The sequence below is a fragment of the Colossoma macropomum genome, unplaced genomic scaffold (assembly GCF_904425465.1).
Source record: "Colossoma macropomum unplaced genomic scaffold, Colossoma_macropomum, whole genome shotgun sequence".
NCBI lineage: Eukaryota > Metazoa > Chordata > Actinopteri > Characiformes > Serrasalmidae > Colossoma > Colossoma macropomum.
In genome coordinates this window covers 29,014,518-29,035,098 of record NW_023494784.1, presented here as the reverse complement: position 1 = coordinate 29,035,098, position 20,581 = coordinate 29,014,518, and the positions used below count along the sequence as shown (strand labels likewise).

The following is a 20,581-nucleotide window of genomic DNA, read 5'->3' as shown; positions in this document are numbered from 1 at the left end:
GTAATTAGTTACATTTCGTTTCAGTTATAATAAACTGCAAATTAGTCTACATTTAGACAACGCAGCTTCTGTCAGCTTTCAAAACATTTGCTGGTCAAGTTCCCACAGCAAGTTCACTAACTGCAATTCTTTAATGACTGAGCAATGTTTAGGCCATACGTAATCTACAAAGCATTTAACAGGAGAATAATAGGTCATGTCAATTGGATTCACACAGCCATGCTTAACTGCAAGATTCAGCACTACTGCAAGTGATCTGAAGATTAGTTTGATGTGCTGTGACAGCATTAGTGAGCATCGCCAGCCACTCATTTGAAGGGGCTCAGCTGGCACGACATACAGCGTGGCTTTTGTTTTGAACACAGCACACTCTCTAGCCACAACCACAGGCTGTGTTATTAAACATGCTGTTCTCAACAGGCCACCAGAGTTACTGAGACAACCGAGTCATCGTAAAACCGTCCCCACCATGATCTATGAGCCCATTGACAAATATAAACCCCATTTATTATTACTGCTGAATGAGCTAAAAAGTGTAAACATTAAGGCTTTGTTTCATTTATATAACTATTCTGGACCGCTTTAGTCAACATACTGCTACTGTGGAACAGTAAAGATGCAGTATTTGTTTTAGTGCCAATTTTAAGCCTCTCAGTCATGAATGGCTGAAAATCATAACCTCTTATCCGTAAAGCATATTTTTTTAAAAAATCTGAAAAACATAAGCACAGTAACGTACATCACATAGACGTTAAAGCAGATTGTAAATGACAGTTCAATGAAAATAGAAGATTTATCACTCAACTGATCAGCAAATCTTGATAAAGTCCTCATAAAACAGCAAGTAAGGATTTAAAACAAGACCAATAAGCCACACAATGGCCATATTGTGGAGACACGAGCTGAAGCTGCCCATAGCCGTTGGGTCAATGCCCCTGTTGCGCTCCTTCAAAAATCAACAGTGTATGCTCAGTGCCACCACCTGTTATTTGCCAGCTGGCCATGGGAATCAGTGTTTCTTGCTATGACGGCAGACTCTGTTGCCTATATACACACAAAAAAAGTCCAACTCAGATGATTACCCACTCTCATGAGACAAGACTGAATCATCATGTAGTGTCTCCATTGTGAAATTTCCCATGTCTGCCCCTTGACAAAGAAACACTACATATGATTTTCAAAACAATAGTATCAGTATAACTAGAACAAACACTAACTTAACCACCACCACATGTCTCTACATATAAAGACACCACAAACGGCATTTGAATCAAAGCAGTGTTTTACTGTTTATCTGAGAAATTTATAAGATCGAATCGAGAAACGTGCTTAACCCCATCCCTAGAAATTCTAAACGAAAATAAAGTCTAAATTACTAATTTCCTTTTAGTAAGAAAGAGAGGTGTAGTGATACGCATATCTGGAGGTTCAATACTATTTTCGATTCTAAGGTCAAGTCTTGAGTCTGCAGATCATACAAAAACAGTGCAACTGAGCTATAAATAACACAAAAATAGAAGCACCTAAATGCAAAATCTGAATTGCTTATATAAAACCATACATCACGTGCCTCCATTTTCAGCCACCAAAAAGTGGAATATCAAATTAATGTAACACAAAACAACACATTTAGGCTAATTATGTGCAAAATCAAAACTGAGCCCGACATTAGGCAGTTGCTTAATGTTTCATTTCTTTTCTCACGTTTCCTGGTTTTCAGGATGGACCTTTTAAAGAAACCAAGGAGAGTGTATCGATATTTATATTTCGATATATTTCTCTGTTTTGATTTTTCGATATTGTACTTATCACACCTTTAGTAATGGACATTTCTTTGTGAAGAGGAGTGCCTTGTGTCAATACAACACGCATAACCAAGCCTAATGACTGGGCTGGGTCAGTCCTCCAAACCACCACAGCTACTGTAAAAGTCCTCGAACTCTGAACTCTGCTCGGCACATTTGGAGCGTGACCTCTCCAACCTCTCCAACGAATCCCGCTCACATTTGAAACACTCAGACGCTCTGCGAACTCGAGGGCGACCACAGACCAGTTAATACTTCAGAATTTGCAGTTGCGTGTTGGGTAAAAGGCTCAGAAACAATATAATTCTGTCATATTTACATTAAGCCCCGTAAGAAAACACCCGAAGAAATCAATGAGTGCAGATTTCAGTGAGGTCTAAAGCAGGCAGCAATGACCGCCCTTAAAATAACTGAACTCCAGATCACTAATAGCGAAGTATTACACATTCATGAGAACTATGAAGCTAGGTTAGCTAACCCTAGCCTACTACTTGTAATATGTGAAGTCTTCTCACTGGGGAAGAAAGACAGAGCAAGCCTGATAACAAACAATGACCCCCTCCTCAACTCCAACTGTCAGCGAGAAAGTTTGCTAACTAACATACCAAAGTTTAGATACATAGCAAACGTTTATAAACCAAGCATTAACTCTAATATAAATAACAGCGTTACTAGACCGAGAGTAGCACGTTTCTGTTATGGACATGTCCCGACGCATTCCCGTTGCTCTAACTAGCTAACGCTACCGACGGTTAGGTACCTTTTCACATCATAAAATGAACGACACAAACTTCATTAGCAGCACGTTTTATCCGTTTTATCCAACACTGCCTTCGTTATTCAAGAAGCCTAATAAACGAATAGGAACTACGTGGAAAACTCGCATTAAACACGTGTTAACTCAGCTGAAAATGTTGAAGAAATACCTGTTTTTTTCATGAATTCTCCAGCAGAAAAGTTTTCCAGCGCTTATCTCTCTCCACATGAATCCTCTAGAGGAACGCGCGGGGCTCCTCCCTCTCCGCGCGAGCTCCATGAGGTCATCGGGAAGAGCGCGATGGGAGCAGTCAAACCCAAACACACTGACCCTGAGGCTGGACCCTGAGTTACTGTACACCCACTAGGTCGAAATATACTGAATAGAATAGAATAGAATAGAATAGAATAGAATAGGGCTTAACGTCCCATTTCAAAGGGCTTTTGCAGCTATATGAATTACACTATATGTCCAAAAGTTTGTAGACACCTCCTCATTTATTCAACGTTTCTTCTGAAATTAAGGGTATTAGTAGAGATTAATACCCTTTGCTGCCTCTACTCCTCTTTTAGGAAGGATGGTGGAACATTGCTGTGAGGATTTGACTACATTCAGACACGAGCATTAATGAGGCCAGATACGTTGGATGATATTCTAGATCACAAACTATGCTCCAGCCCCCAAGGTTTGGGCTAATGTATAGCTACTCCAGAGAGTCCTATTTTACTTTTTGCAATGCTTTTTAAAGATATTATGCAAGCTGTTTCAGCTAAATTAGCTTATAAAGGGTGTCCGGGTGCATATCCTATGCCTTTTGTGTGAGACTCAAAAATGAATGAAATTCAAATTATTTAATTTTTACATTCAAATGGAATGTAAATACAATGAACTGATTTGAAAGTTTCCCAAAAAGCACAAGGAGAAAAATAATTACCCTTAATTCTAGTTTAAAATATGGATGTACAATATAATCAACCATAACAGATCATCACTACCTAAATAAACCAAAACAATATCAGTGCACACACTTTTCATGATTGACTCATAACACTGGATTTCAAAGATGTGTCCCTATAAATTACCAGTCTCACTGCAAATACTTTCTAGATGCTATGGTCTGTCTTTCATTAAAATTTAAAACCTCTTCCAACACTGTTAGAGCATATATGTAGTTATTTATGCACTATATATTAGTTATTTGTGCACATGCTAGATGCACCTAAGGGGAAGACTCTTGTACGTGGCTCTGCACACTTGTAAGTGACGTTATGACTGAACGTATTTATTGCATGGAGCCTTTAATGTAGTTTGACCTTTGCAGTTATAGAGTCAGCTCAGTGCACTGTGCTGTGCTCCTGCAGGGAGTGTCTCATGTGGTAGTTTAATGACAGACTTTAACATAGAACCAGAGCCTAACAGCAGATGTCCTGCACATGTCCGCAATAAGTAGATGTAGTAATTACAAATCAAAGTGAACCTAACGTGCTTTAATGGTGTGTCTGAGGGAGAGAGAGTTAGAGAGAGAGAGGAGAAGGAAGAATGCTTTCACAGAGTAATGTCAATAGTGACACCGAATGGATGAAAAGGCTCATTACATGTATACATGTATTTAGTTTTTCATTAAATGGCCCATGAAACATGCATAAAATGTCCAAAAGTACCCTGACACTCTTTCTAGTTGGTGAATTATGCTGCTTTAAAGTGCATCAATTGCTGACACAATTGCACACAAACACAGCTTATTTCTCCAAAGAAAAGCACTGCTGATAGAATGGGGTGCTCTGGAGCAGCTGCACATGAGCCTAAAGTCACCATGCCCAATGTCAAGCATCTGCTTGAGGGTAAAACTCCCCACTTTTGGGATGAGTTGGAGTGGTGTGTGTGATCCAGAACTAATCATCCAACATCAGTACCTGACCTCACTAATGCTCTTATGGCTGAATGCTATTCAAATCCTCACAGCAATGTTCCAACATCTAGTGTAAAGCCTTCTCAGAATAGTAGAGGTGTTACTGCAGTAAAAGGGGGACAAACTGTAATGTAGTGTGGATGCTCTTTTCTATTGGAATGCATAACTCACAGGCATATTTAAATATATATGTCTTAACCTACACTATTAAAAATGTTTAGTGCATTCAACCCATGGTAACAACCAGTTTTATTCAAGTCAAATAAGTACTATGTTTAGAGAAAAGCAAAGTAAAATAGTAGCTCAGATGAACAAAGCAATATTTTTCACTAATCCACATGTTACAATTACTTAAAAGTAGCCTTTACAGTGTAAATATCTCTTTCTTGGATATTTACCTTTCAAGAATTTTTCAATATGAAATTCCGGTCTATTTAGTGGTTTATGGGCAGCAGGCTTGTTGCTGTGTTTGATAGGCAGACTCAATATTACAAACATCAGCAGCAATACAGCGAAAGACCCCAGTGACACGACACACTCATAAACAAAAGGAAGTTGTCCAAGTCTCCTTGTTAAAGAATTACTGCAAAGTGGTAAATGTTGGTGTGGTAATCCCATGGTGTGATTAATTACAGGGCCTCAGTGCCTACAAACACACACTTACACACACCTGTTAAGTTACCAGCTGCAAAGAAACACTGTGGCAGGTGTTGTGGCCATCTCTGTTGTTTGTCTTGAATATGGTTATTATATCCGGCCCACAGTGTGCTGTGCTGGTCTACAGCTGGTGACTGAGAATGATTAGTTATGTGAGTGAATTTCCGTTAAGCATAGTTTAATCACTGACATTTTGCACTTTTTTTTTTTTACTTGTGCACACAGGTTGATCTAAGAAGACACTGTTTTGATGTAATGTTAATTTCCGGGTTGTGGAACGTCTGGCACACGTCTATTATAACTGCAGCATTAACATTCAGACTGAAATGGATTGGTCAACTATGATGTGTAGACATTGATTGATGTAATTATTTTCTCTATTAAAAATTGCAAACATTCAGAAGTTCCCTTTAATGGGCTGCCATATCAGTAAGTGCACAAATAAAATGCCCAAGTTGTGAAACCAGATGCCATTTCATTTTCATTTCAATGTTACCCTTTATGTATAATTGCTGTCAGTCTCAGCAGACATCAGTTCTGGGCTGAATGTCAACTAAACTTTTCAATATTGTATAATCTTTTTAGAAAAGGATTGCCAATAGAATGAGATGTTGAGAATGCATTTCTGAAGTGATGAAAAACTATCCAGTACAGAGTCAGAGTGGAGCTTGTGATCCAGAACTCAACATCCAACATCACTACCTGACTTCGCTAATGCTCTTGTGGCTGAATGCGATAAAATCCTCACAGTAATGTTCCAGCGTCTAGTGTAAAGCTTTTCCAGAGGAGTAGAAGATACTAGAACAACGCATTTGTTCAGCTGTGTATCACACAGACTGGACAGTGGAACATCTTGCAGTAACACAGCATTATTTTTTTTTAGGTTTTTTAAAAGTAATCTTTCCAGTTGTCTGCAATGGGTTTGAACACTCCCACACTTGTAGTCAAATTCTATGTTTTGTTGATTTTCTATGTAAAAATAAGTTAAAACACTGATTTTAACATATTGGTAGGGGCATAAAACTTGGCCTGTGCAAAATGGGTACATTTTATATTTCATGTGTTATTTTCATTCAATATGTTGCCATATGCCATATTTAATTGTGCTCTCTGTAGAAGGAGTAAATAGATGGTAGTTGTGCATTAAAATGTGCAGAAGCATGTTCTCTGTAGAGGATGTGTTAAATTATTTTCATTTACAAAATCAACAACAGAGTAATTTGACCAGTCGTAAATTTTACATATGACTGTGTACTGGATATGCCTATTTAATCAGAACTAAATACATTACACTGTAGTCAAACAGCACAAACACGTCTTTGACGTCCTTTTCATATGAATATTCTGAACAGCGCAATACCGATGAAATCCACTAGATGGCGGAGGCGTGTAGGCGCTCAGGCCGTTCCGCAGGAAAAAGCTGGAAAGACGGTGGTATCTTGGTCAGAGGCGACTAGTGTAGCTTTTTCTGTTCGCAACATAAAATGTAAATTTTAGGGTGTAAGTGCATAGAAATTAATTTTATGTTAACGGAGACATATATAATTAATTTAAATACCCATTGTGCTATAAGCAATAATGACAGCAGATTTGACAAATTATTTCAATCTAAAGTACATTATTGTCATTTGTATAACCGCCAGGGTAATAAATCAAACTAAGAAAATTGGCACATTGATGGATATTCCTAAAATCGAGGTTGTAAGATATATTTTATGAATTGTCCTAGTTTGCGTCCTCTTAGCGACCGCACGTTTAAAACAAGCCCACAAAACGGCGAGTCACGACTTTTAACATGAAATCTGGTGAAAATTGCTTGTAATTATAATATTCTTCAGCAACTGACAACAAAAATATTACAGGACTAGTAACAAAGCCCAAAATGACGGCATCAGGAGACACCATTTCAATCTAGTTATTTTTAAAAATTAAAAATTATAATTATTATAATTTTTTTAAATTATAACAATAATGATTTATAATACTTTTTTCAGAGTAAACACTCTGTTTACAGTATTGTATAAATACTTTATAGATTTTTTTTCTATTTTCAGTGAACAAAAACATTTGTTGACGTATTTTCAACGTAACTTCCGGAGTACGCGTCACTTCGGGCGCCATTTTTTGAAACTGAAAACAGCGGTTATATTTTGGTGCAGCGGGACATTAAACAGGTACAAACCTTTAATTCGGGATACGGTTACATTTAATTTTGTATTAAACAGCTTTATAATACACAAGGTTTTTGTGTTGTGCTGTGAACATGCACAGTGAAGTGATGTTGTTAACTGCTTTAGTTATTGAACTTGTCGGTTGACGTTAGCTCCGGTGAGTGAAGTGTCGTTAACAGCAACAGTAACTAATCATGTCTTTAATCTCTATTCAGTCCAGCTCGGTATGGCCTCTATCAAGGATCCTGATGTTGTGGAACAGTTCAGCAGCAAACTGGAGGAGATAAGGACTAAGTTGTTAATACAGGCGATGGGAGAAGTGATGAACGAGGCAACAGCGCAGTTCTGTCAGGGTCACAAACAGTACATGAAGTCCGTGCTCGGTGAGAGAGAGAGAGAGAGAGAGAGAGAGACAGAGACAGAGAGACACACACACGCTGCACACACTTAACCTAACGTTACTTTGGCTTTAGAATATTAGCTAGCAGTGCAGCTACACACGGGTCTATAAGTATTTGAACAGTGACACTGTTTTTCGTAAGTTTGTCCCTGTACACCACCACAATGAATCTGAAAAGAGGCAGTCAAAATGTGACCGAAGTGTAGACCTCCACCTTTTGTTAAAGGGGATTAACAAAAATATTGCATTAACCGTTTAGGTATTAACTTACAGCCATTTTTACATAGTCCTTTCATTTTCATAAGTTCAATTGGATAATTGGATAAACTGACTGATAAGCAGTTTCATGGCCTGCTCCTTCGTCATTTAATAACAAATTAAGGAGATAGGGGAAGGGTTTGGAGTTGATTGCAAGTGTTGAATATGCATTTGGGAGCTGTTTATGTTTTGGTTTATCCAATTACTTTTGAGCCTGTGAAAATGTAGGGGTTGTGTAAAAAATAGAATTAAAGATCCTAGAATTAAAGCTGAAAGTCTACTTACCAGTTGCATGTTGACCACTCCATTTCAGATCCATTGTGGTGGTGTAAAGAGGCAAAATTACAAAAATTAGCACTGTCCAAATACTTATGAACCTGGCTGTAGCTAACACAGCTAAATAAATCTGTTTGATCTTTATTGTGCTAAGCATTGATAACTAAACCCAGTTTGTTTTTCTAGACACATGCTCAAAGAAATGCAAGGAGGATGAAACTATGTTCGAAACTATACAGGCCTACATGGAAGGTCAGTTTATCGCTGGATTTTAAAGTTGGAATCCGTTGACTGAAAAGTTGTGTAAATTTGGAAAAATAATCGGTTCTATCTGTCTATCTATCTATGTGTCTCTCTATCTGTTTATCTGTTTAAAGATTTAAAAGTCAAGAGTTCTGTCATGAAGGAAAAGAATACAGAACGGCCTGAAATTGTGGAAGAGATTGAAGACAAGGAAAGGCATAAAGAACTTATAATGCAGAAGATTGAGAAGCTCAAGCAGGAACAAGCTAAAAACAGAGAATGTATGTAAGCTGAAGTACGACTTTTGTAGGCTTATACACAACATGTAGGCAGGTTGTCAGTATAAAACAGTATGTACCTGATATTTCTGTTGTCAAGATCTTCTTATTTTGTTGTGTCTAATTTTTAAATTCAAGTGATTCACTTACAAAACAAGGCCAACAAGGACAGGCTAAAGAACCTCAACAAGATTAAAGAAATCTTTCAGGAACGGCTAAGTCTTGAGATCAGAAAAATCCAGGGTAAGCATTTCAATTCTACCGTAAAGTTTACTTCTTTAATAGCACATGCCATATACACAAATGAAAATGTCAGTTTAATCATAATCAGTGTTAATGTGTGTTTGTGTGAAGGTGAGAAGCTGCAGTTCATCTTCAGAAATATCAACCACAAGAATCCAGAAAGTGCCTACACCTTCCTTTTAAGGATAAATGAGGAGGGTGTGTACCAGAGTAAGTTAATACAGTTTTTTAATAGCATCTAAATAAGTAAACAAAGAAGAAGAAGAAGCTTTTCATATGTGCATGTGTGAAATGCATAACTTTACATACATTTGTGTTTAATGAAAGTTAATAGTCTGTCCCCTGGGCATTTCATAGTTCTATGAGTAAAATAAATGGCTCATTATATGATTAATAATGTGCAGTATGAAATACTTTCTTTGCTGTTCACTTGAGCAGTGTTTTTCTTTTTTTTCTCTGTACATTTGAAATATTAGTTGCCTTATTGTATTCTGAAGGAAACTGGTGTTGAATTATCATTCTGACAAAGAAATGATACTGGTTTCCACATTAAATATATCTTTATGACCTTAAATTAATCACATGAGGACTTCTTGCCCAAGCTAACCTAAAAATGATTGATATAAAAAGAGAGAATTAAGAGCAAGATGTGATTTATTATGACATTTGTGTTTGCAGTTGTCTCCTGTGATCCTCCACTGGCGCAGATGGAACATCTGGAGCGTAGACTGCAGGCGACCAACAACTTCTCTGCCTTTCTCGCCAACATCAGAAAAGCGTTTGTGGCACTACACGGTGCTACAAAGACTGCCTGATTTAATGTAAATATTGATGGCATAAAGAGTCTGTGGAATGCTCTTTTCACTCAGACAAAAGCTAAGTGGTCACAGTTGGATTTTTAGTTGAATTCACTTTGAATTCACTTTATTTTATTAGTTTTTTATTGCATGTAGCCTAATACCTGTTTGGACTTGTACATAATAAAATGCATATAGTCTTGTTATGTTCATACCCTTTGTTGCATTCATTAGGTAAAGATGTTAAAACAAGTGGGGAAAAAAAAGAAAGAAAATGTATTTATTTTTGGTTTATTTATAGCTAGTGCATCTTCTTGAATAAGTGTAGAGAGACATTTAAAAAAAATTTCAACATTTAATTTTTAGCATGCTTTCTAACACCTCTCCTTACATTACTTTAAATAATGTACAAAAAATACACTAACACAGCATCCAACTATTGAGGAAACGCAATGTGTTGTACCTACGTAATTAACTCATGTAATTAAACAATAATCCTGCAAAAATGCTAACATTAAACATTTTAATTTAACAATCGATTAAATGAGAGGAAAATTGTCAGCAGATATAATTAGTAATTCGTGTCACCATAGTTCATCTAGTTGTTTCATAAGCTGCTCCTAATGTCTGATTCTTGAATGTGATGAGCATGCTAGTGATCACAAATCAACAGAACAAAAATAGGAATAGATGACCCTCCAGGCTCAAATACAAATTCAGCCTGTATTATTAATAAAAGAAAAAGGCTGTACACAGTGCTTCAACCTAAAAGTACTTAAGACTCACTACTGGATCTTACACTAAAATGAAGTTCACTCCTAAATAATGTATAATGAAACATCCTTTCCATGAGTTAAGCAACAGAAGACTTTGGCATATTTAAGACAGGCAGCTCCTCAACATACGTAGAGGGAAAGTGACCTCTCTCCCCATTAAGTTCTCCATACCACCATCCACTGTCGTCCTTGAGAAGGATGTCAAGAAGATCTCCTTTGGAAATAAGGATACAAATTAAGTTTAGTGCAGCACTCACTGAAATGGCTAGGTTATCTTTAGGAGCTGTAAACTTACCTTCTTTAATATTTAACTCGTCCATTTTCTCTGATGAGAAGTCATATAAAGCCTTGCATTTACCAAGACTGTAACAAGCAGCACCTGGTTGAAGTGAATCAACAGGGCAGCAGTTTAAATTCTCATTAAATTAAATTTTTACTTATGACCCATTTTCCCTTACAGATAGAACAAATCTAATGATCTAAGATTTTCAAGTTCTTTTTGTTATTTCCTGTCAGTCCTTTAGTAATAGTGAGATGAAATCTGCCTGTAATGACCATAAAAAAATCAGTAGTTCTTCTGTGCATAAGTACATTTGTCCGACACTTGATGCATCGTTACCAAATAATATTGTAGATACAAATAAACACAGGAAAGCAAGAACTAATTAACTAAGATCTTCACCTTCGGCTTCATTTTCGTAGTGAGGCAGAGCTCCATTAAGCTCAGTTCTCTGAGGCTCTGTGTAGTGGCTGAGTTGTGCTGATACAGTGCCAGGTCCGGTAGATGGAGCAGGGTCCTGGCGGGATGCTCCATTTTTAGCAGGGCCTTTATACATGATTGAAGTCCTCAAAGATTGGCGTGATCTGAACGGTGTCTTTTTTATCTTAACTGGCCGAGATAGTTTCACAATGCTGTGCTCACAATCCTGGAATTATTTTAGAACATGATTTCAATTTAAGGCCTACTGGCACAAATACTTGAGACAAGACCTGAGCAATGTGGCAAAACTCTAACCCACTAATCCTAAATTCTAATATTACATAGTTGCTTCAAGAACTATTAATCCAATGATTTGTATTCAATATTTCATACTAAATTCAATTAAACAGGACAAATTATGCTCTCTTTGTAATCTAACATGCAGTTGAGAAGTGGTTAAGTACTGATGATACCCACAATATGCTCAGAAAACCATATTATGATGTAATTTAACATAATGATAAATATTGTCATACTGCACAGCCCTACATGAGACTATATCTTATTTACATAGATGCAGTATTTTGCTGCTTTCCATTATAGTTGCAATGTACAAGTTTATCCATATATATCCATTGTCTTTATAGTGAAACATACCTTATCTTTGAATTTTGTGATGCTGTCACTGAACCGATGTAATGGCTTTGGTTTTCCCTCTAAATCCATTAAAGTTTGGTTGAGTTTGCAGTGTGTAGCCTCCAGAAGGTCCAATTTTAAAGTGGTCTGCAATCGCAAAGCCAATGCTAACTGCCATTAAATACTGTTTAAATGAAATATAACATACAATTTATGATTCATTCATTACCTCATCAAGCAGCTGCTCTGTTTCCTCCAGGTTTTTTTGACTCGAGTGTGATGTGCTTTCAGAGTATACCACTGACATTTTCTCCAGCCCTGAGATTTGATGCAATACAGTCTTATTCCAGAGATGGCAAAGAGATGGCATCTCATTAAAGAACTTGTGAAATCTCATGACAAAATGAGATGAGATGTCATTGGAAACCTATCAAGCTTAGAGTAGTAGAGGGATTCTTATATCATGCAGGTTTTTTCATCTTTAATTCACGAGTGAGCCTAAAAAGGGAAAGACTTTAAAAATAGTAATACCTTCTTTGTCTTTCTTGGTTTTCGTGATCCATTCTTCCAGTCGCTGGAGTTTAATCTTTAAAGCGTCCCTTCTTCTTTCTTTTCCCATTATTGTCCTCCCGTCTTCCTCCTATCATGTTCACACGGACACATACAAAACAAGTCATTACTCAGATTGGCATTGTTGCATTACTTTTTTACATACGGTACTGTGCAAAAATGATTAGGTAATCATTAATACTGTTTAGAACTATTTGTCTCAGCAGTGTTTTTTTTTGCCTGTAAAAACACTTTGTAACATTGGAATAAATACAACTAAATAATGTATTGTTTTCGAAAGGTTTCCTTTAGAAGAACAGATTTGTTCAACACACCAGCAACACACCCGATTTATTTAGTGAAGAATTGATTAGCCAAACTAGATGTTGAATTGTGACTGAATACTGGGCTTCCTCAAAGAAAGCCATTTGGAAAAGTTTAAGCTAAAATGCTGACACATAAAATCACAACGTATTTGTTTCTTTATTTGCATTTATGGTAATATTAGTGAAAAAATATTTACTCACCAGAAGAACGTTTCATATATCTCAAGACTTTTGCACAGTACCTTTTATATAACACAAAATTTATTTTGCCATTTCATTGTTAAAGGGGTTATTTTTCTATTTAGTAAGCTTTTAGATACGAATGTATTAAAATGTAACATGCATAACAATAACAAACAGCTGTGCCTTTGTTTATTTGATTTCTTATATTTCAGCAGAATCATTATACACCCAAAACAAACATGATAGTTGGTCGTATTTGCAGTAAAAGTTCTTACAAAGTAGTCAGCCATTAGAAATTCAGCCTTGTTATCATCTGCTGTAACACAGGTGTCTTCCACCAGAGTTTGGAGGTCCTTCTCCACATCCACTCTCCTGATGGCCTGTTGAGTCTGTTGCTCACTCTGTAGGGAAGACTGAACTATTCAACTGCATAATATTGAAGATATTAACTTGTGTGCATATTAAATACACACTCAGCTATGTTTTACTATTATAGGCACACTTGCACGGATAAATTATACCAGCACAATGCCTAGATTTACTGAGGGAATTCTGCAAGTAAGCTGAACTAGTGATACTTGATACTTGTATGCTGTTAATGTTAAATAGGGTTTGTTTTGTACTACTGCACTGACTTACATGAAGAAGGGTTTTGCTGTAGCTGGACGTGTGGAGACTGTACTTATTCAGTGTGTTGCACAGAGCCTCTATCCTTTGCTTCTCAAGCTCCTGGATGATCTAAAAAAGGCATTTGGTTGCAGTAGAAGTGTTTTTAAAAAGAAAGAAAAAGGATGTACTCTTATGGGTTTAGTTGCTATGGCTATTCTATCATCCTCTTATGACTGTAGATCCAAAACACACATAATGAACACTGGGGCAGAGCCCTATTAAAAGCTGACACCTGATAGCAGGTTTTGAGTGTGTTCTCCCACTTCAGTCGAATCTGGTGGCCCTCCATGTTCATATTGAAGTAGTTCTCATCAACTTTGGCTTGAAGTTCTGCAGACTTAGTCAGTCTGTTAAACATCTGTACAAAGGTAAATGAATGCAAGTACTCTGGCAAACTCTCAAACTGAGCACATATAATGCAGTAACAGATTCAGGGGGCTTTCTTATATAAATGATTTTGATCTATTGATATTGGTGTGTCAGTTTGGGTATTACAGTCTTCTTTAGCCTTAGAACAAGTATCTTTTCTTTCTTGCTTTTTAGCATTTACATATACAAGGTGTCTGAAATACATCGTCACCATCAAGTAATAAGTACCTTCTGTTTCTCTTTCTCTGTGCAGATGTGTTTGTTCTTTTCCACAAAACTGAAGAGTGCCTCATGCTCTCTGGTTAACCCATTCAGCTTTTTCTTCACCTGTGGAAACAAGCACATTTTTTTTCTGGAATTTTCAAGGTGCCTGTCTCTTTATTATATATTTTTATATACTTAATTATATAAGTCATGCACATTGGCTCAGTTTGTGTGACAAACTGTGTATGGAAAGAGAAGGGCTTAGTAGATGGAGATTAATCACAGAGAACATATTAGACATGTTTTAGCTTCATAACATGTTCTGTAAAGTAATGGACTAGAAATTAAGCCTAGTCCTGGACTGCACTGTATTCTGAATGATGATTGTCCATTGAAAGGAAAATGTAGGCTGATTAATTTGTGACTGGGAAACCAATACATAACTTTACAGAACTGTAAAAACAAAATGTTATGATATGCTACTATATTTTACACCCAGTACGCTCTTTTCCTTCCAAATACATATTATTACACAAACACTGATACATAACAGCAAACAAAGTTCTTATATATTTTACAATATTACAGTATTTGCTTTGCAGAGTGTGCTTGAGTCTCAGATGTTTGTTACATTAGTTTCACTCAAGAGTATATGCTTTCAGATACACTTAAAAAATAAAGGTGCAACAAGGGCTCTTCAAACAATACCATAAAATAACCAGAGAGAACTAGTTTTGGTTTCTAAAAAAACTGTCAATTGATGGCTCTTTAGAGGACCATTTTTGTAAAAGAGAGTGTGAGTATGAAGAACCTTTTGAAATCTTAAAGTACCTCCACATGATGTAAAAGTTCTAGAATGAACCCTTAAGTTGGTACATTGCTAGAAATAAAGTTTCTGTGCAGGTACAGTTTTCGTTTCTTTAAGGTACAAACAATTTTAGGTGCACCCTTAAAGTAACAGTAGTGGTTTTAAGGTCCAGAAAAGTACATATTTTTATCTTTTCATAACCTAATGTTTTAAAACAGAACAATAAAATAAAAAGTCTGGAGATGAGACGGGGTGTATGGAGTCAGTACAACTTATGGCACAATTATGTTCCCTGACTGAAGGTACTAAGATGTACCCCTGAGGGTACCACCCCGTTTTCAATCTCTTTTCATTTTCAAGCATTTTTAGAGAACCAAAAGTGTTTTTTTCTATGGCATTGTTCAAAGAACGCTTTGCGACACTTTTTTAAAGCGTGTAAAAGCTTTATTTAACTGGAACAACTTTCCATTAAAGTGTCCATTATACAACACTATTAGCATCGTACCTTCAGTTGTTCATTCCAGTTTGTGACAACAAGTTTGCCAGATTTTTCGATGGCATTGTCCAGCTGTACACAAAAAAGAGTCCAATCAGATGCTTGTTTCTGACAACACTTACTGCTACCACCTCATATGATCATAAAACTTTGGTAATAGAGACATTGTCCTGGTGTTCTGAACAGCTGAATATGTTAAGTAAGTAAGTAAATAAATAGATAAAAACACTAAACAGCACTGGGGATCACTGCACGTTAGTATTAGATGTGTGTAACACAAAGCTTAAGGTCACACACTGGTTTCTTCCTCTTGGTGTGTTCGTCTAGAATTTGGCGAATTTCCAAGACGACATCTTGTTGTAGAGCTTGCCCTAGTATTCTGAAAATAAATGTAGTTTAGAAATGTGCCTTAACCAAAAACGTATAAAATAAAAAGTATTTAGGAGCATTCAGTTTTACCTGTGTGCATCTGCTACTGTGAACATCTCGTTTGAGAGAAGGGACCATGCGTTGTATGTAGAGCTTTAGAGAGAAGGTAATACTTCTTTAGGAATTTGAATTATCAGTTAAATCAGTATGACATCTACTGTCAATCCAGAAAGTGAGTTACGGACAAAATCTGTATTTTCCAAGTATCAGTTATTCTTCAACAGCGCAAAAGCAAGCTGGTGAAAAGTAAACGCACGCTCACTTGTTACTCATCGTTTTGGATACTTTGATGAGTTTTCCTGCCAGTTTCTGCAGCCCTTTGGCGTAGTTGATCTCCAACTCTGATCTGTGTTCATAGAAACAAACTTATCAGCCCATGCCTAGCCTGCACCATAAAGCAAATACTTATGATCACTGCACAATACGTTTATGACCTCTAAAAGAATGCAGAGCCCAGGAAATGCATGCTGAGGCCCTTCAGTACGTTTTCTCTATTTTCTTTAAAATTGTGATCCAACATGGAGATAACCTTGACTAAAAATGAGCTTTTAAGAACTTTTATCAGAGCTTCAGTCATGTACTTTCACCAGTTAAACCGCTGAAGATTAAGAGGTTTTGGGATATAAAAAGCACAGACTCTTTCAAGGACATTCCCTCAGACAGGCAATAGGTAAAAGAGTAACTGCAGCTATAATTAAAATTCAGTCCAGAAGCCCTGACTTCAAAGTGCATGGCTGTGTCTTTAGGGAGAGATGGTTTTCATGCCTCTTTCCACTTTTTATCCAAATATATCAAGAGTTTGGTCTTTTACGGCTAGGTGCCTCAGAGATCATCCCAGGGAACATTTAAAAGCAAACAGAGTAGGAAAATGTCAAGGCCTAAAGTGACTATTACCTTTGCTGGAATACTGTAACAAGTTCTTTGCAAAAGTACTCCCCATTTTTTGAGAATCTCTTGAGATCCTGGTACAGCAGATTGTACTGCAACACATTCAGCGTAACTGTTAACTACAGCTAATATCACAGCACAAAGCATTTATATACAGAAAGCACACAAAATCATAGACGTTTGTCTTGTATTCTCTTCTGTATATATTTATAAGTGGTACATGAATGAGAAAAGTTTGCAGACTCACAGTGCAAGTGCCCAGCGGGTCCTTCATCTTCAGTCTGGCTGTTTGTTGACTTTTGCACTTTTAAACTTTGACCACTCTCCTCCCTTAAGGCATGCATGCGGAAATCACCTGTGTAGGCTCGGGAAATACAAAATGACCATAGCAGAGATTAAAGTTTCATTTCAATATTTGTATACCCAGACACATACTCTCTATGATACACTTTATTATACAGAGAGACAAAGACCTAGCTACAATACATAGCTAAAAGTATTTGGACACCTGACCATCACACCTAAATGAGATTGCTGGACATCCCGTTTAAAACGACAGGCATTAATATGGATACCTCCCCACCTTTTTCAGCTATAATAATCTCTACTCTTCTGGGAAGCTTTCCACAAGATTTTGGAGTGTGTCTGTGGAAATTTGTGCCCATTTAGTCAAAAAAAGCATTTGTGAGGTCAGACACTGCTGGACAAGGCAATCTAGCTTGAAATTGATGTTCTAGTTCATCCCAAAGGTGTCCAGGGGGTTGAGGTCAGTGCTCTGTGTCATCCAATGGAGTTGCTCCACACCAAACTCTTAAACCATGCCTTGATGGACCTTGCTTTGTGCACAGGGACGCAGATCAGGAAAGGGAAAGTTGGAAGCCTATAATTGTCTAAAATGTCTTGCTGTTGCATTAACACTACCTTTTCATGGAACTAAGGGGCCTAGTGCAATCCTAAAAAACAGCCCCAGAAGCAACACATTCTGTCCTTAACTAGTGTGTTTAATTGAGGACAAGACATTTTAAACCAAATAACACAGGCAAGTATTTTGTTATTTAACACATCACGTTTTAAAGCAAGGGTGTCAAACTCAACCACTCAATGGGCCATGTTAAAAAATGTCAACAAATCCATGAGCCACCTGTGTTTTTATTTCATTTTTACTTAACATTTTGCTATGACCCCAGCTGGCCGTTGTTTATTCAAAATATGCCAAATCTACAATGGCAAAAAATAGGCACAGAATACTTTAATGTTTCAAAAATAATTCTAAATAAAAACAAATAGTTTTATGTAAAACAACAGACCACATGAGCTGCAGATAACTGTTAAACCTCTTTAAATGTCCCCAGTGTACAGTATGTTTTTTAAAACTGCGCATTCGCTTGAACTTGTCATCTAGCATCTTTTTTTTTTCTTTTTCTTCTGTGGTGCTGTCCCATATTGTTGTTGGGGAGGGGGTAGGAGCACACATTATGTTGCAGTGCATATTGGGAACTGTTTTGCAGTTCATGGTGAAATGGGCTAATTTTAATAGAGAATTAAAATAACTTTGTGGGCTGAACAAGATTGTGCCACAGCCCTGACTTAGACTGTGGGTCTTGTGTTTGACACATAGGTTTCAGAGTGTAGCGTTTCCCAAGCATCCACCAAACAGTTATCCGTCCATCAACTACCATGCTTCATTCCTCCAAAGAACACATTTTCCACTGCTCCCAAGTCCAGAGGTGCTTTAAACCACTGCAGCCACTGCTTGGCACTGTGCATAGTGATCCTAGGCTTGTGTGCAGCTCCTTGGCCATTTTATGAAGCCCTTAATGCACATACTTTTGACCATATAGTGTACATTACCATGATAAAGACATCGTGGAAAGAAAAAAAAAGGCAAATTTCAGAATTCTTTTGTCTGTCGTGTTTATTCAAAATACATGGCAACATTTTTCATTTGTACTGTTTATAATTTGACGTTCAAACAAAGGCAGAAAACCAAAGCCTTTGAATATACCATTTTTCTGACATCAAGTGGAAACCACATAATCCAGCATCAGCGCACTGTCTGCAGTGCAGAGATACAATGGCTAATTAGCTGCACTTCCTCTCCACAGCTTGCTAATAAACTGCAGCATTGACCTTCAGAACACAGAAATAATAGATCGCCTTAAAAATACTCAAAAACAAAAGCTTTACCCCAATAGCATTTTAATGAGTCATCCACCTAGCTCAGTGGTTTGTGTTAAATTATACAAAGAACAATGGAAAAATGGGAAATTCTTATCATTTAAAGCTGTAGAAGCAAACATAATGCCACTGTATGACGCATAGTATGTTGCTAGAGTGCATATGGTTTGTGATGGTGCAACAATGTCATACCATGACTGATGTACTACACAGTCCAGCACTGTATCATTTTTGGTAGGACGGTTTGGAGTCATGTAATGGGGACTGGACTTTTATGGTAATAGCCTATGGTAAAAGTATGATGTGATACGTAGTACTCATTTGATATTAACACTGCAGAATTAGAATGTGAAACTCCCCGTATGAGTCTATTACCTTTAACACATTACATAGTCTGAAATTCAAGTTTAAGAGCTGATAAAACCTGATGTACAATAACACTGTAATCAAGGACCTACAGTCAATTGATAGTCGAGTTTCATGCTGTTTGTCAGATCTATAATTTACCTGCTTCTTGGACTTGGAATTTTTGTCACAATGACTGTAAATATAAAGCATGAACATAATTTTAAGAGTAAGTTTTCCATTGTTTGAAATACAGTCCTGCTGGATTTGAGGTGGAGGACAATATGGCAATTTTTGCAGCATTTCTAACAAAACACATGAGCACATAATACTGTTACAGAATTCCCAAGTACAATTACACTAGTGCAAATACAGCATATGTGTGTGCTGGTCACTTCTGTAATGCATGTCATACATTTTAACGGTGAGCATATCAGACAGCAGTTATCTCTTATGTGTGACTATGGTAAATGATTTAAAACCAGAAAATATCTTGGATGTCAAAGTTGTTGACTTGGTGAATCCTGAAACAGTGAACTTTAAATAGTCGTGCCATTTCAAAACACCGACAGCAAATTGCTTTAAGACATAGAAAAAAAAATCTCATCCACAAATTTGCAACCTATTTATAGATATAAAAAAAATAAATAAATACAAAGACGTTACCTCGAGAAAATAGCCGCTCCCATAATACCAAACTACATGACCACAGCAGCATGCTAGCATGATGATAAGAGAGATGCTTTCATTCATTCACCAAAATCCCCTCCCAAAAAAAAGAAAAACAAAAAAACGAAAGCGAGTTGTACTTAAGGGAAGGAGTGCGCTGATATTCAACCATGTGTCTATAAATGTAAGATAAACAAGAAAAACAAAACAAGAAAACGGGAACGAAAAAGAAAGCGTGTGGAAAGAATCATACTGAAACAGAACTGCATTCACAGTATTCTATTTAAGAACTTCCAGTACCAGACAGGCAACATTGTTCATGTTTTGACACACACAAGTACTGTACAGACCAATGAACCAGGCTGCAGTGGGCTCCACTGGAACGTAAAAGGGCGGCAAGACGCTTAGTGTTCATCATGACAGGGGGATGTGGACAGGTAGCCGTTAGTGCCATGTGCCCCGTTGGTCCCATTAGTGTGGTGTTTCTGAGCTGGGGACGGGACTTCCTCTTCATCAGAACTTGACTCGATGTCACTTCGGTCATCCTTTGACACCTGGAAAG

At 37.1% G+C, this 20,581-nt stretch overlaps 4 protein-coding genes across 9 annotated transcripts in view; 1 reads left to right on the top strand and 3 right to left on the bottom strand.

Moving 5' to 3' along the window:
• Nucleotides 1-2,829, bottom strand: part of tanc1b (tetratricopeptide repeat, ankyrin repeat and coiled-coil containing 1b) — a 151,549-nt gene extending 148,720 nt beyond the window's left edge. For 2 of the 4 annotated variants that reach the window (XM_036567584.1, XM_036567612.1), the window contains exon 1: nt 2,732-2,829. The gene's annotated coding sequence lies outside the window, so the exon portion shown is untranslated. Of the gene's footprint in view, nt 1-805; nt 1,217-2,731 lie in introns of those variants that run through there. The other 2 variants (XM_036567593.1, XM_036567602.1) reach the window with 2 other exon arrangements.
• A 4,400-nt stretch (nt 2,830-7,229) lies between these two features.
• On the top strand, nt 7,230-10,622 carry spc25 (SPC25 component of NDC80 kinetochore complex). Its single transcript, XM_036567569.1, has 7 exons — nt 7,230-7,302; nt 7,515-7,682; nt 8,420-8,485; nt 8,611-8,757; nt 8,893-8,997; nt 9,109-9,207; nt 9,676-10,622. The coding sequence occupies exons 2-7, from the start codon at nt 7,526-7,528 to the stop codon at nt 9,810-9,812; spliced, it is 711 nt and encodes a 236-aa protein (XP_036423462.1). The 5' UTR covers nt 7,230-7,302; nt 7,515-7,525; the 3' UTR covers nt 9,813-10,622.
• On the bottom strand, nt 10,608-17,125 carry nostrin (nitric oxide synthase trafficking). 2 transcript variants are annotated; one of them, XM_036567550.1, is made up of 16 exons: nt 17,075-17,125; nt 16,834-16,919; nt 16,202-16,285; nt 15,970-16,032; nt 15,808-15,889; nt 15,520-15,582; nt 14,231-14,329; nt 13,866-13,991; nt 13,604-13,702; nt 13,240-13,365; nt 12,438-12,546; nt 12,136-12,224; nt 11,928-12,053; nt 11,253-11,496; nt 10,866-10,949; nt 10,610-10,784 (listed from the first exon to the last, which is right to left on the bottom strand). In XM_036567550.1, exons 1-16 carry the CDS (start codon nt 17,099-17,101, stop codon nt 10,648-10,650), a joined length of 1,644 nt encoding a protein of 547 aa, XP_036423443.1. In that variant the 5' UTR covers nt 17,102-17,125; the 3' UTR covers nt 10,610-10,647. The 2 variants fall into 2 exon arrangements, with proteins under 2 accessions (XP_036423451.1, XP_036423443.1); XM_036567558.1 differs by lacking the exon at nt 17,075-17,125 and having other exon boundaries at nt 10,608-10,784; nt 16,196-16,285; nt 16,834-16,853.
• Nucleotides 17,126-18,716: 1,591 nt separating this feature from the next.
• cers6 (ceramide synthase 6) overlaps nt 18,717-20,581 on the bottom strand; it is a 36,421-nt gene continuing 34,556 nt past the window's right edge. For both annotated transcript variants that reach the window (XM_036567530.1, XM_036567538.1), the window contains one exon: nt 18,717-20,573. In XM_036567530.1, coding sequence (XP_036423423.1) covers nt 20,424-20,573 — 150 coding nt within the window. In that variant the 3' untranslated portion in view covers nt 18,717-20,423. The remainder of the gene's footprint in view (nt 20,574-20,581) is intronic.

Coding starts and splice junctions, on each gene's coding strand:
- spc25 (XM_036567569.1), top strand. CDS start 7,526: ATGGCCTCTATCAAGGATCCTGATGTTGTGGAACAGTTCAGCAGCAAA. Junction 8,758..8,892: donor ACAAGCTAAAAACAGAGAAT/GTATGTAAGCTG, acceptor TTTAAATTCAAG/TGATTCACTTACAAAACAAG. Junction 9,208..9,675: donor TGAGGAGGGTGTGTACCAGA/GTAAGTTAATAC, acceptor TTGTGTTTGCAG/TTGTCTCCTGTGATCCTCCA.
- nostrin (XM_036567550.1), bottom strand. CDS start 17,101: ATGAAGGACCCGCTGGGCACTTGCACT. Junction 13,992..14,230: donor CAGAGAAAGAGAAACAGAAG/GTACTTATTACT, acceptor ACCTTTGTACAG/ATGTTTAACAGACTGACTAA. Junction 11,497..11,927: donor TCACAAAATTCAAAGATAAG/GTATGTTTCACT, acceptor AAATAATTCCAG/GATTGTGAGCACAGCATTGT.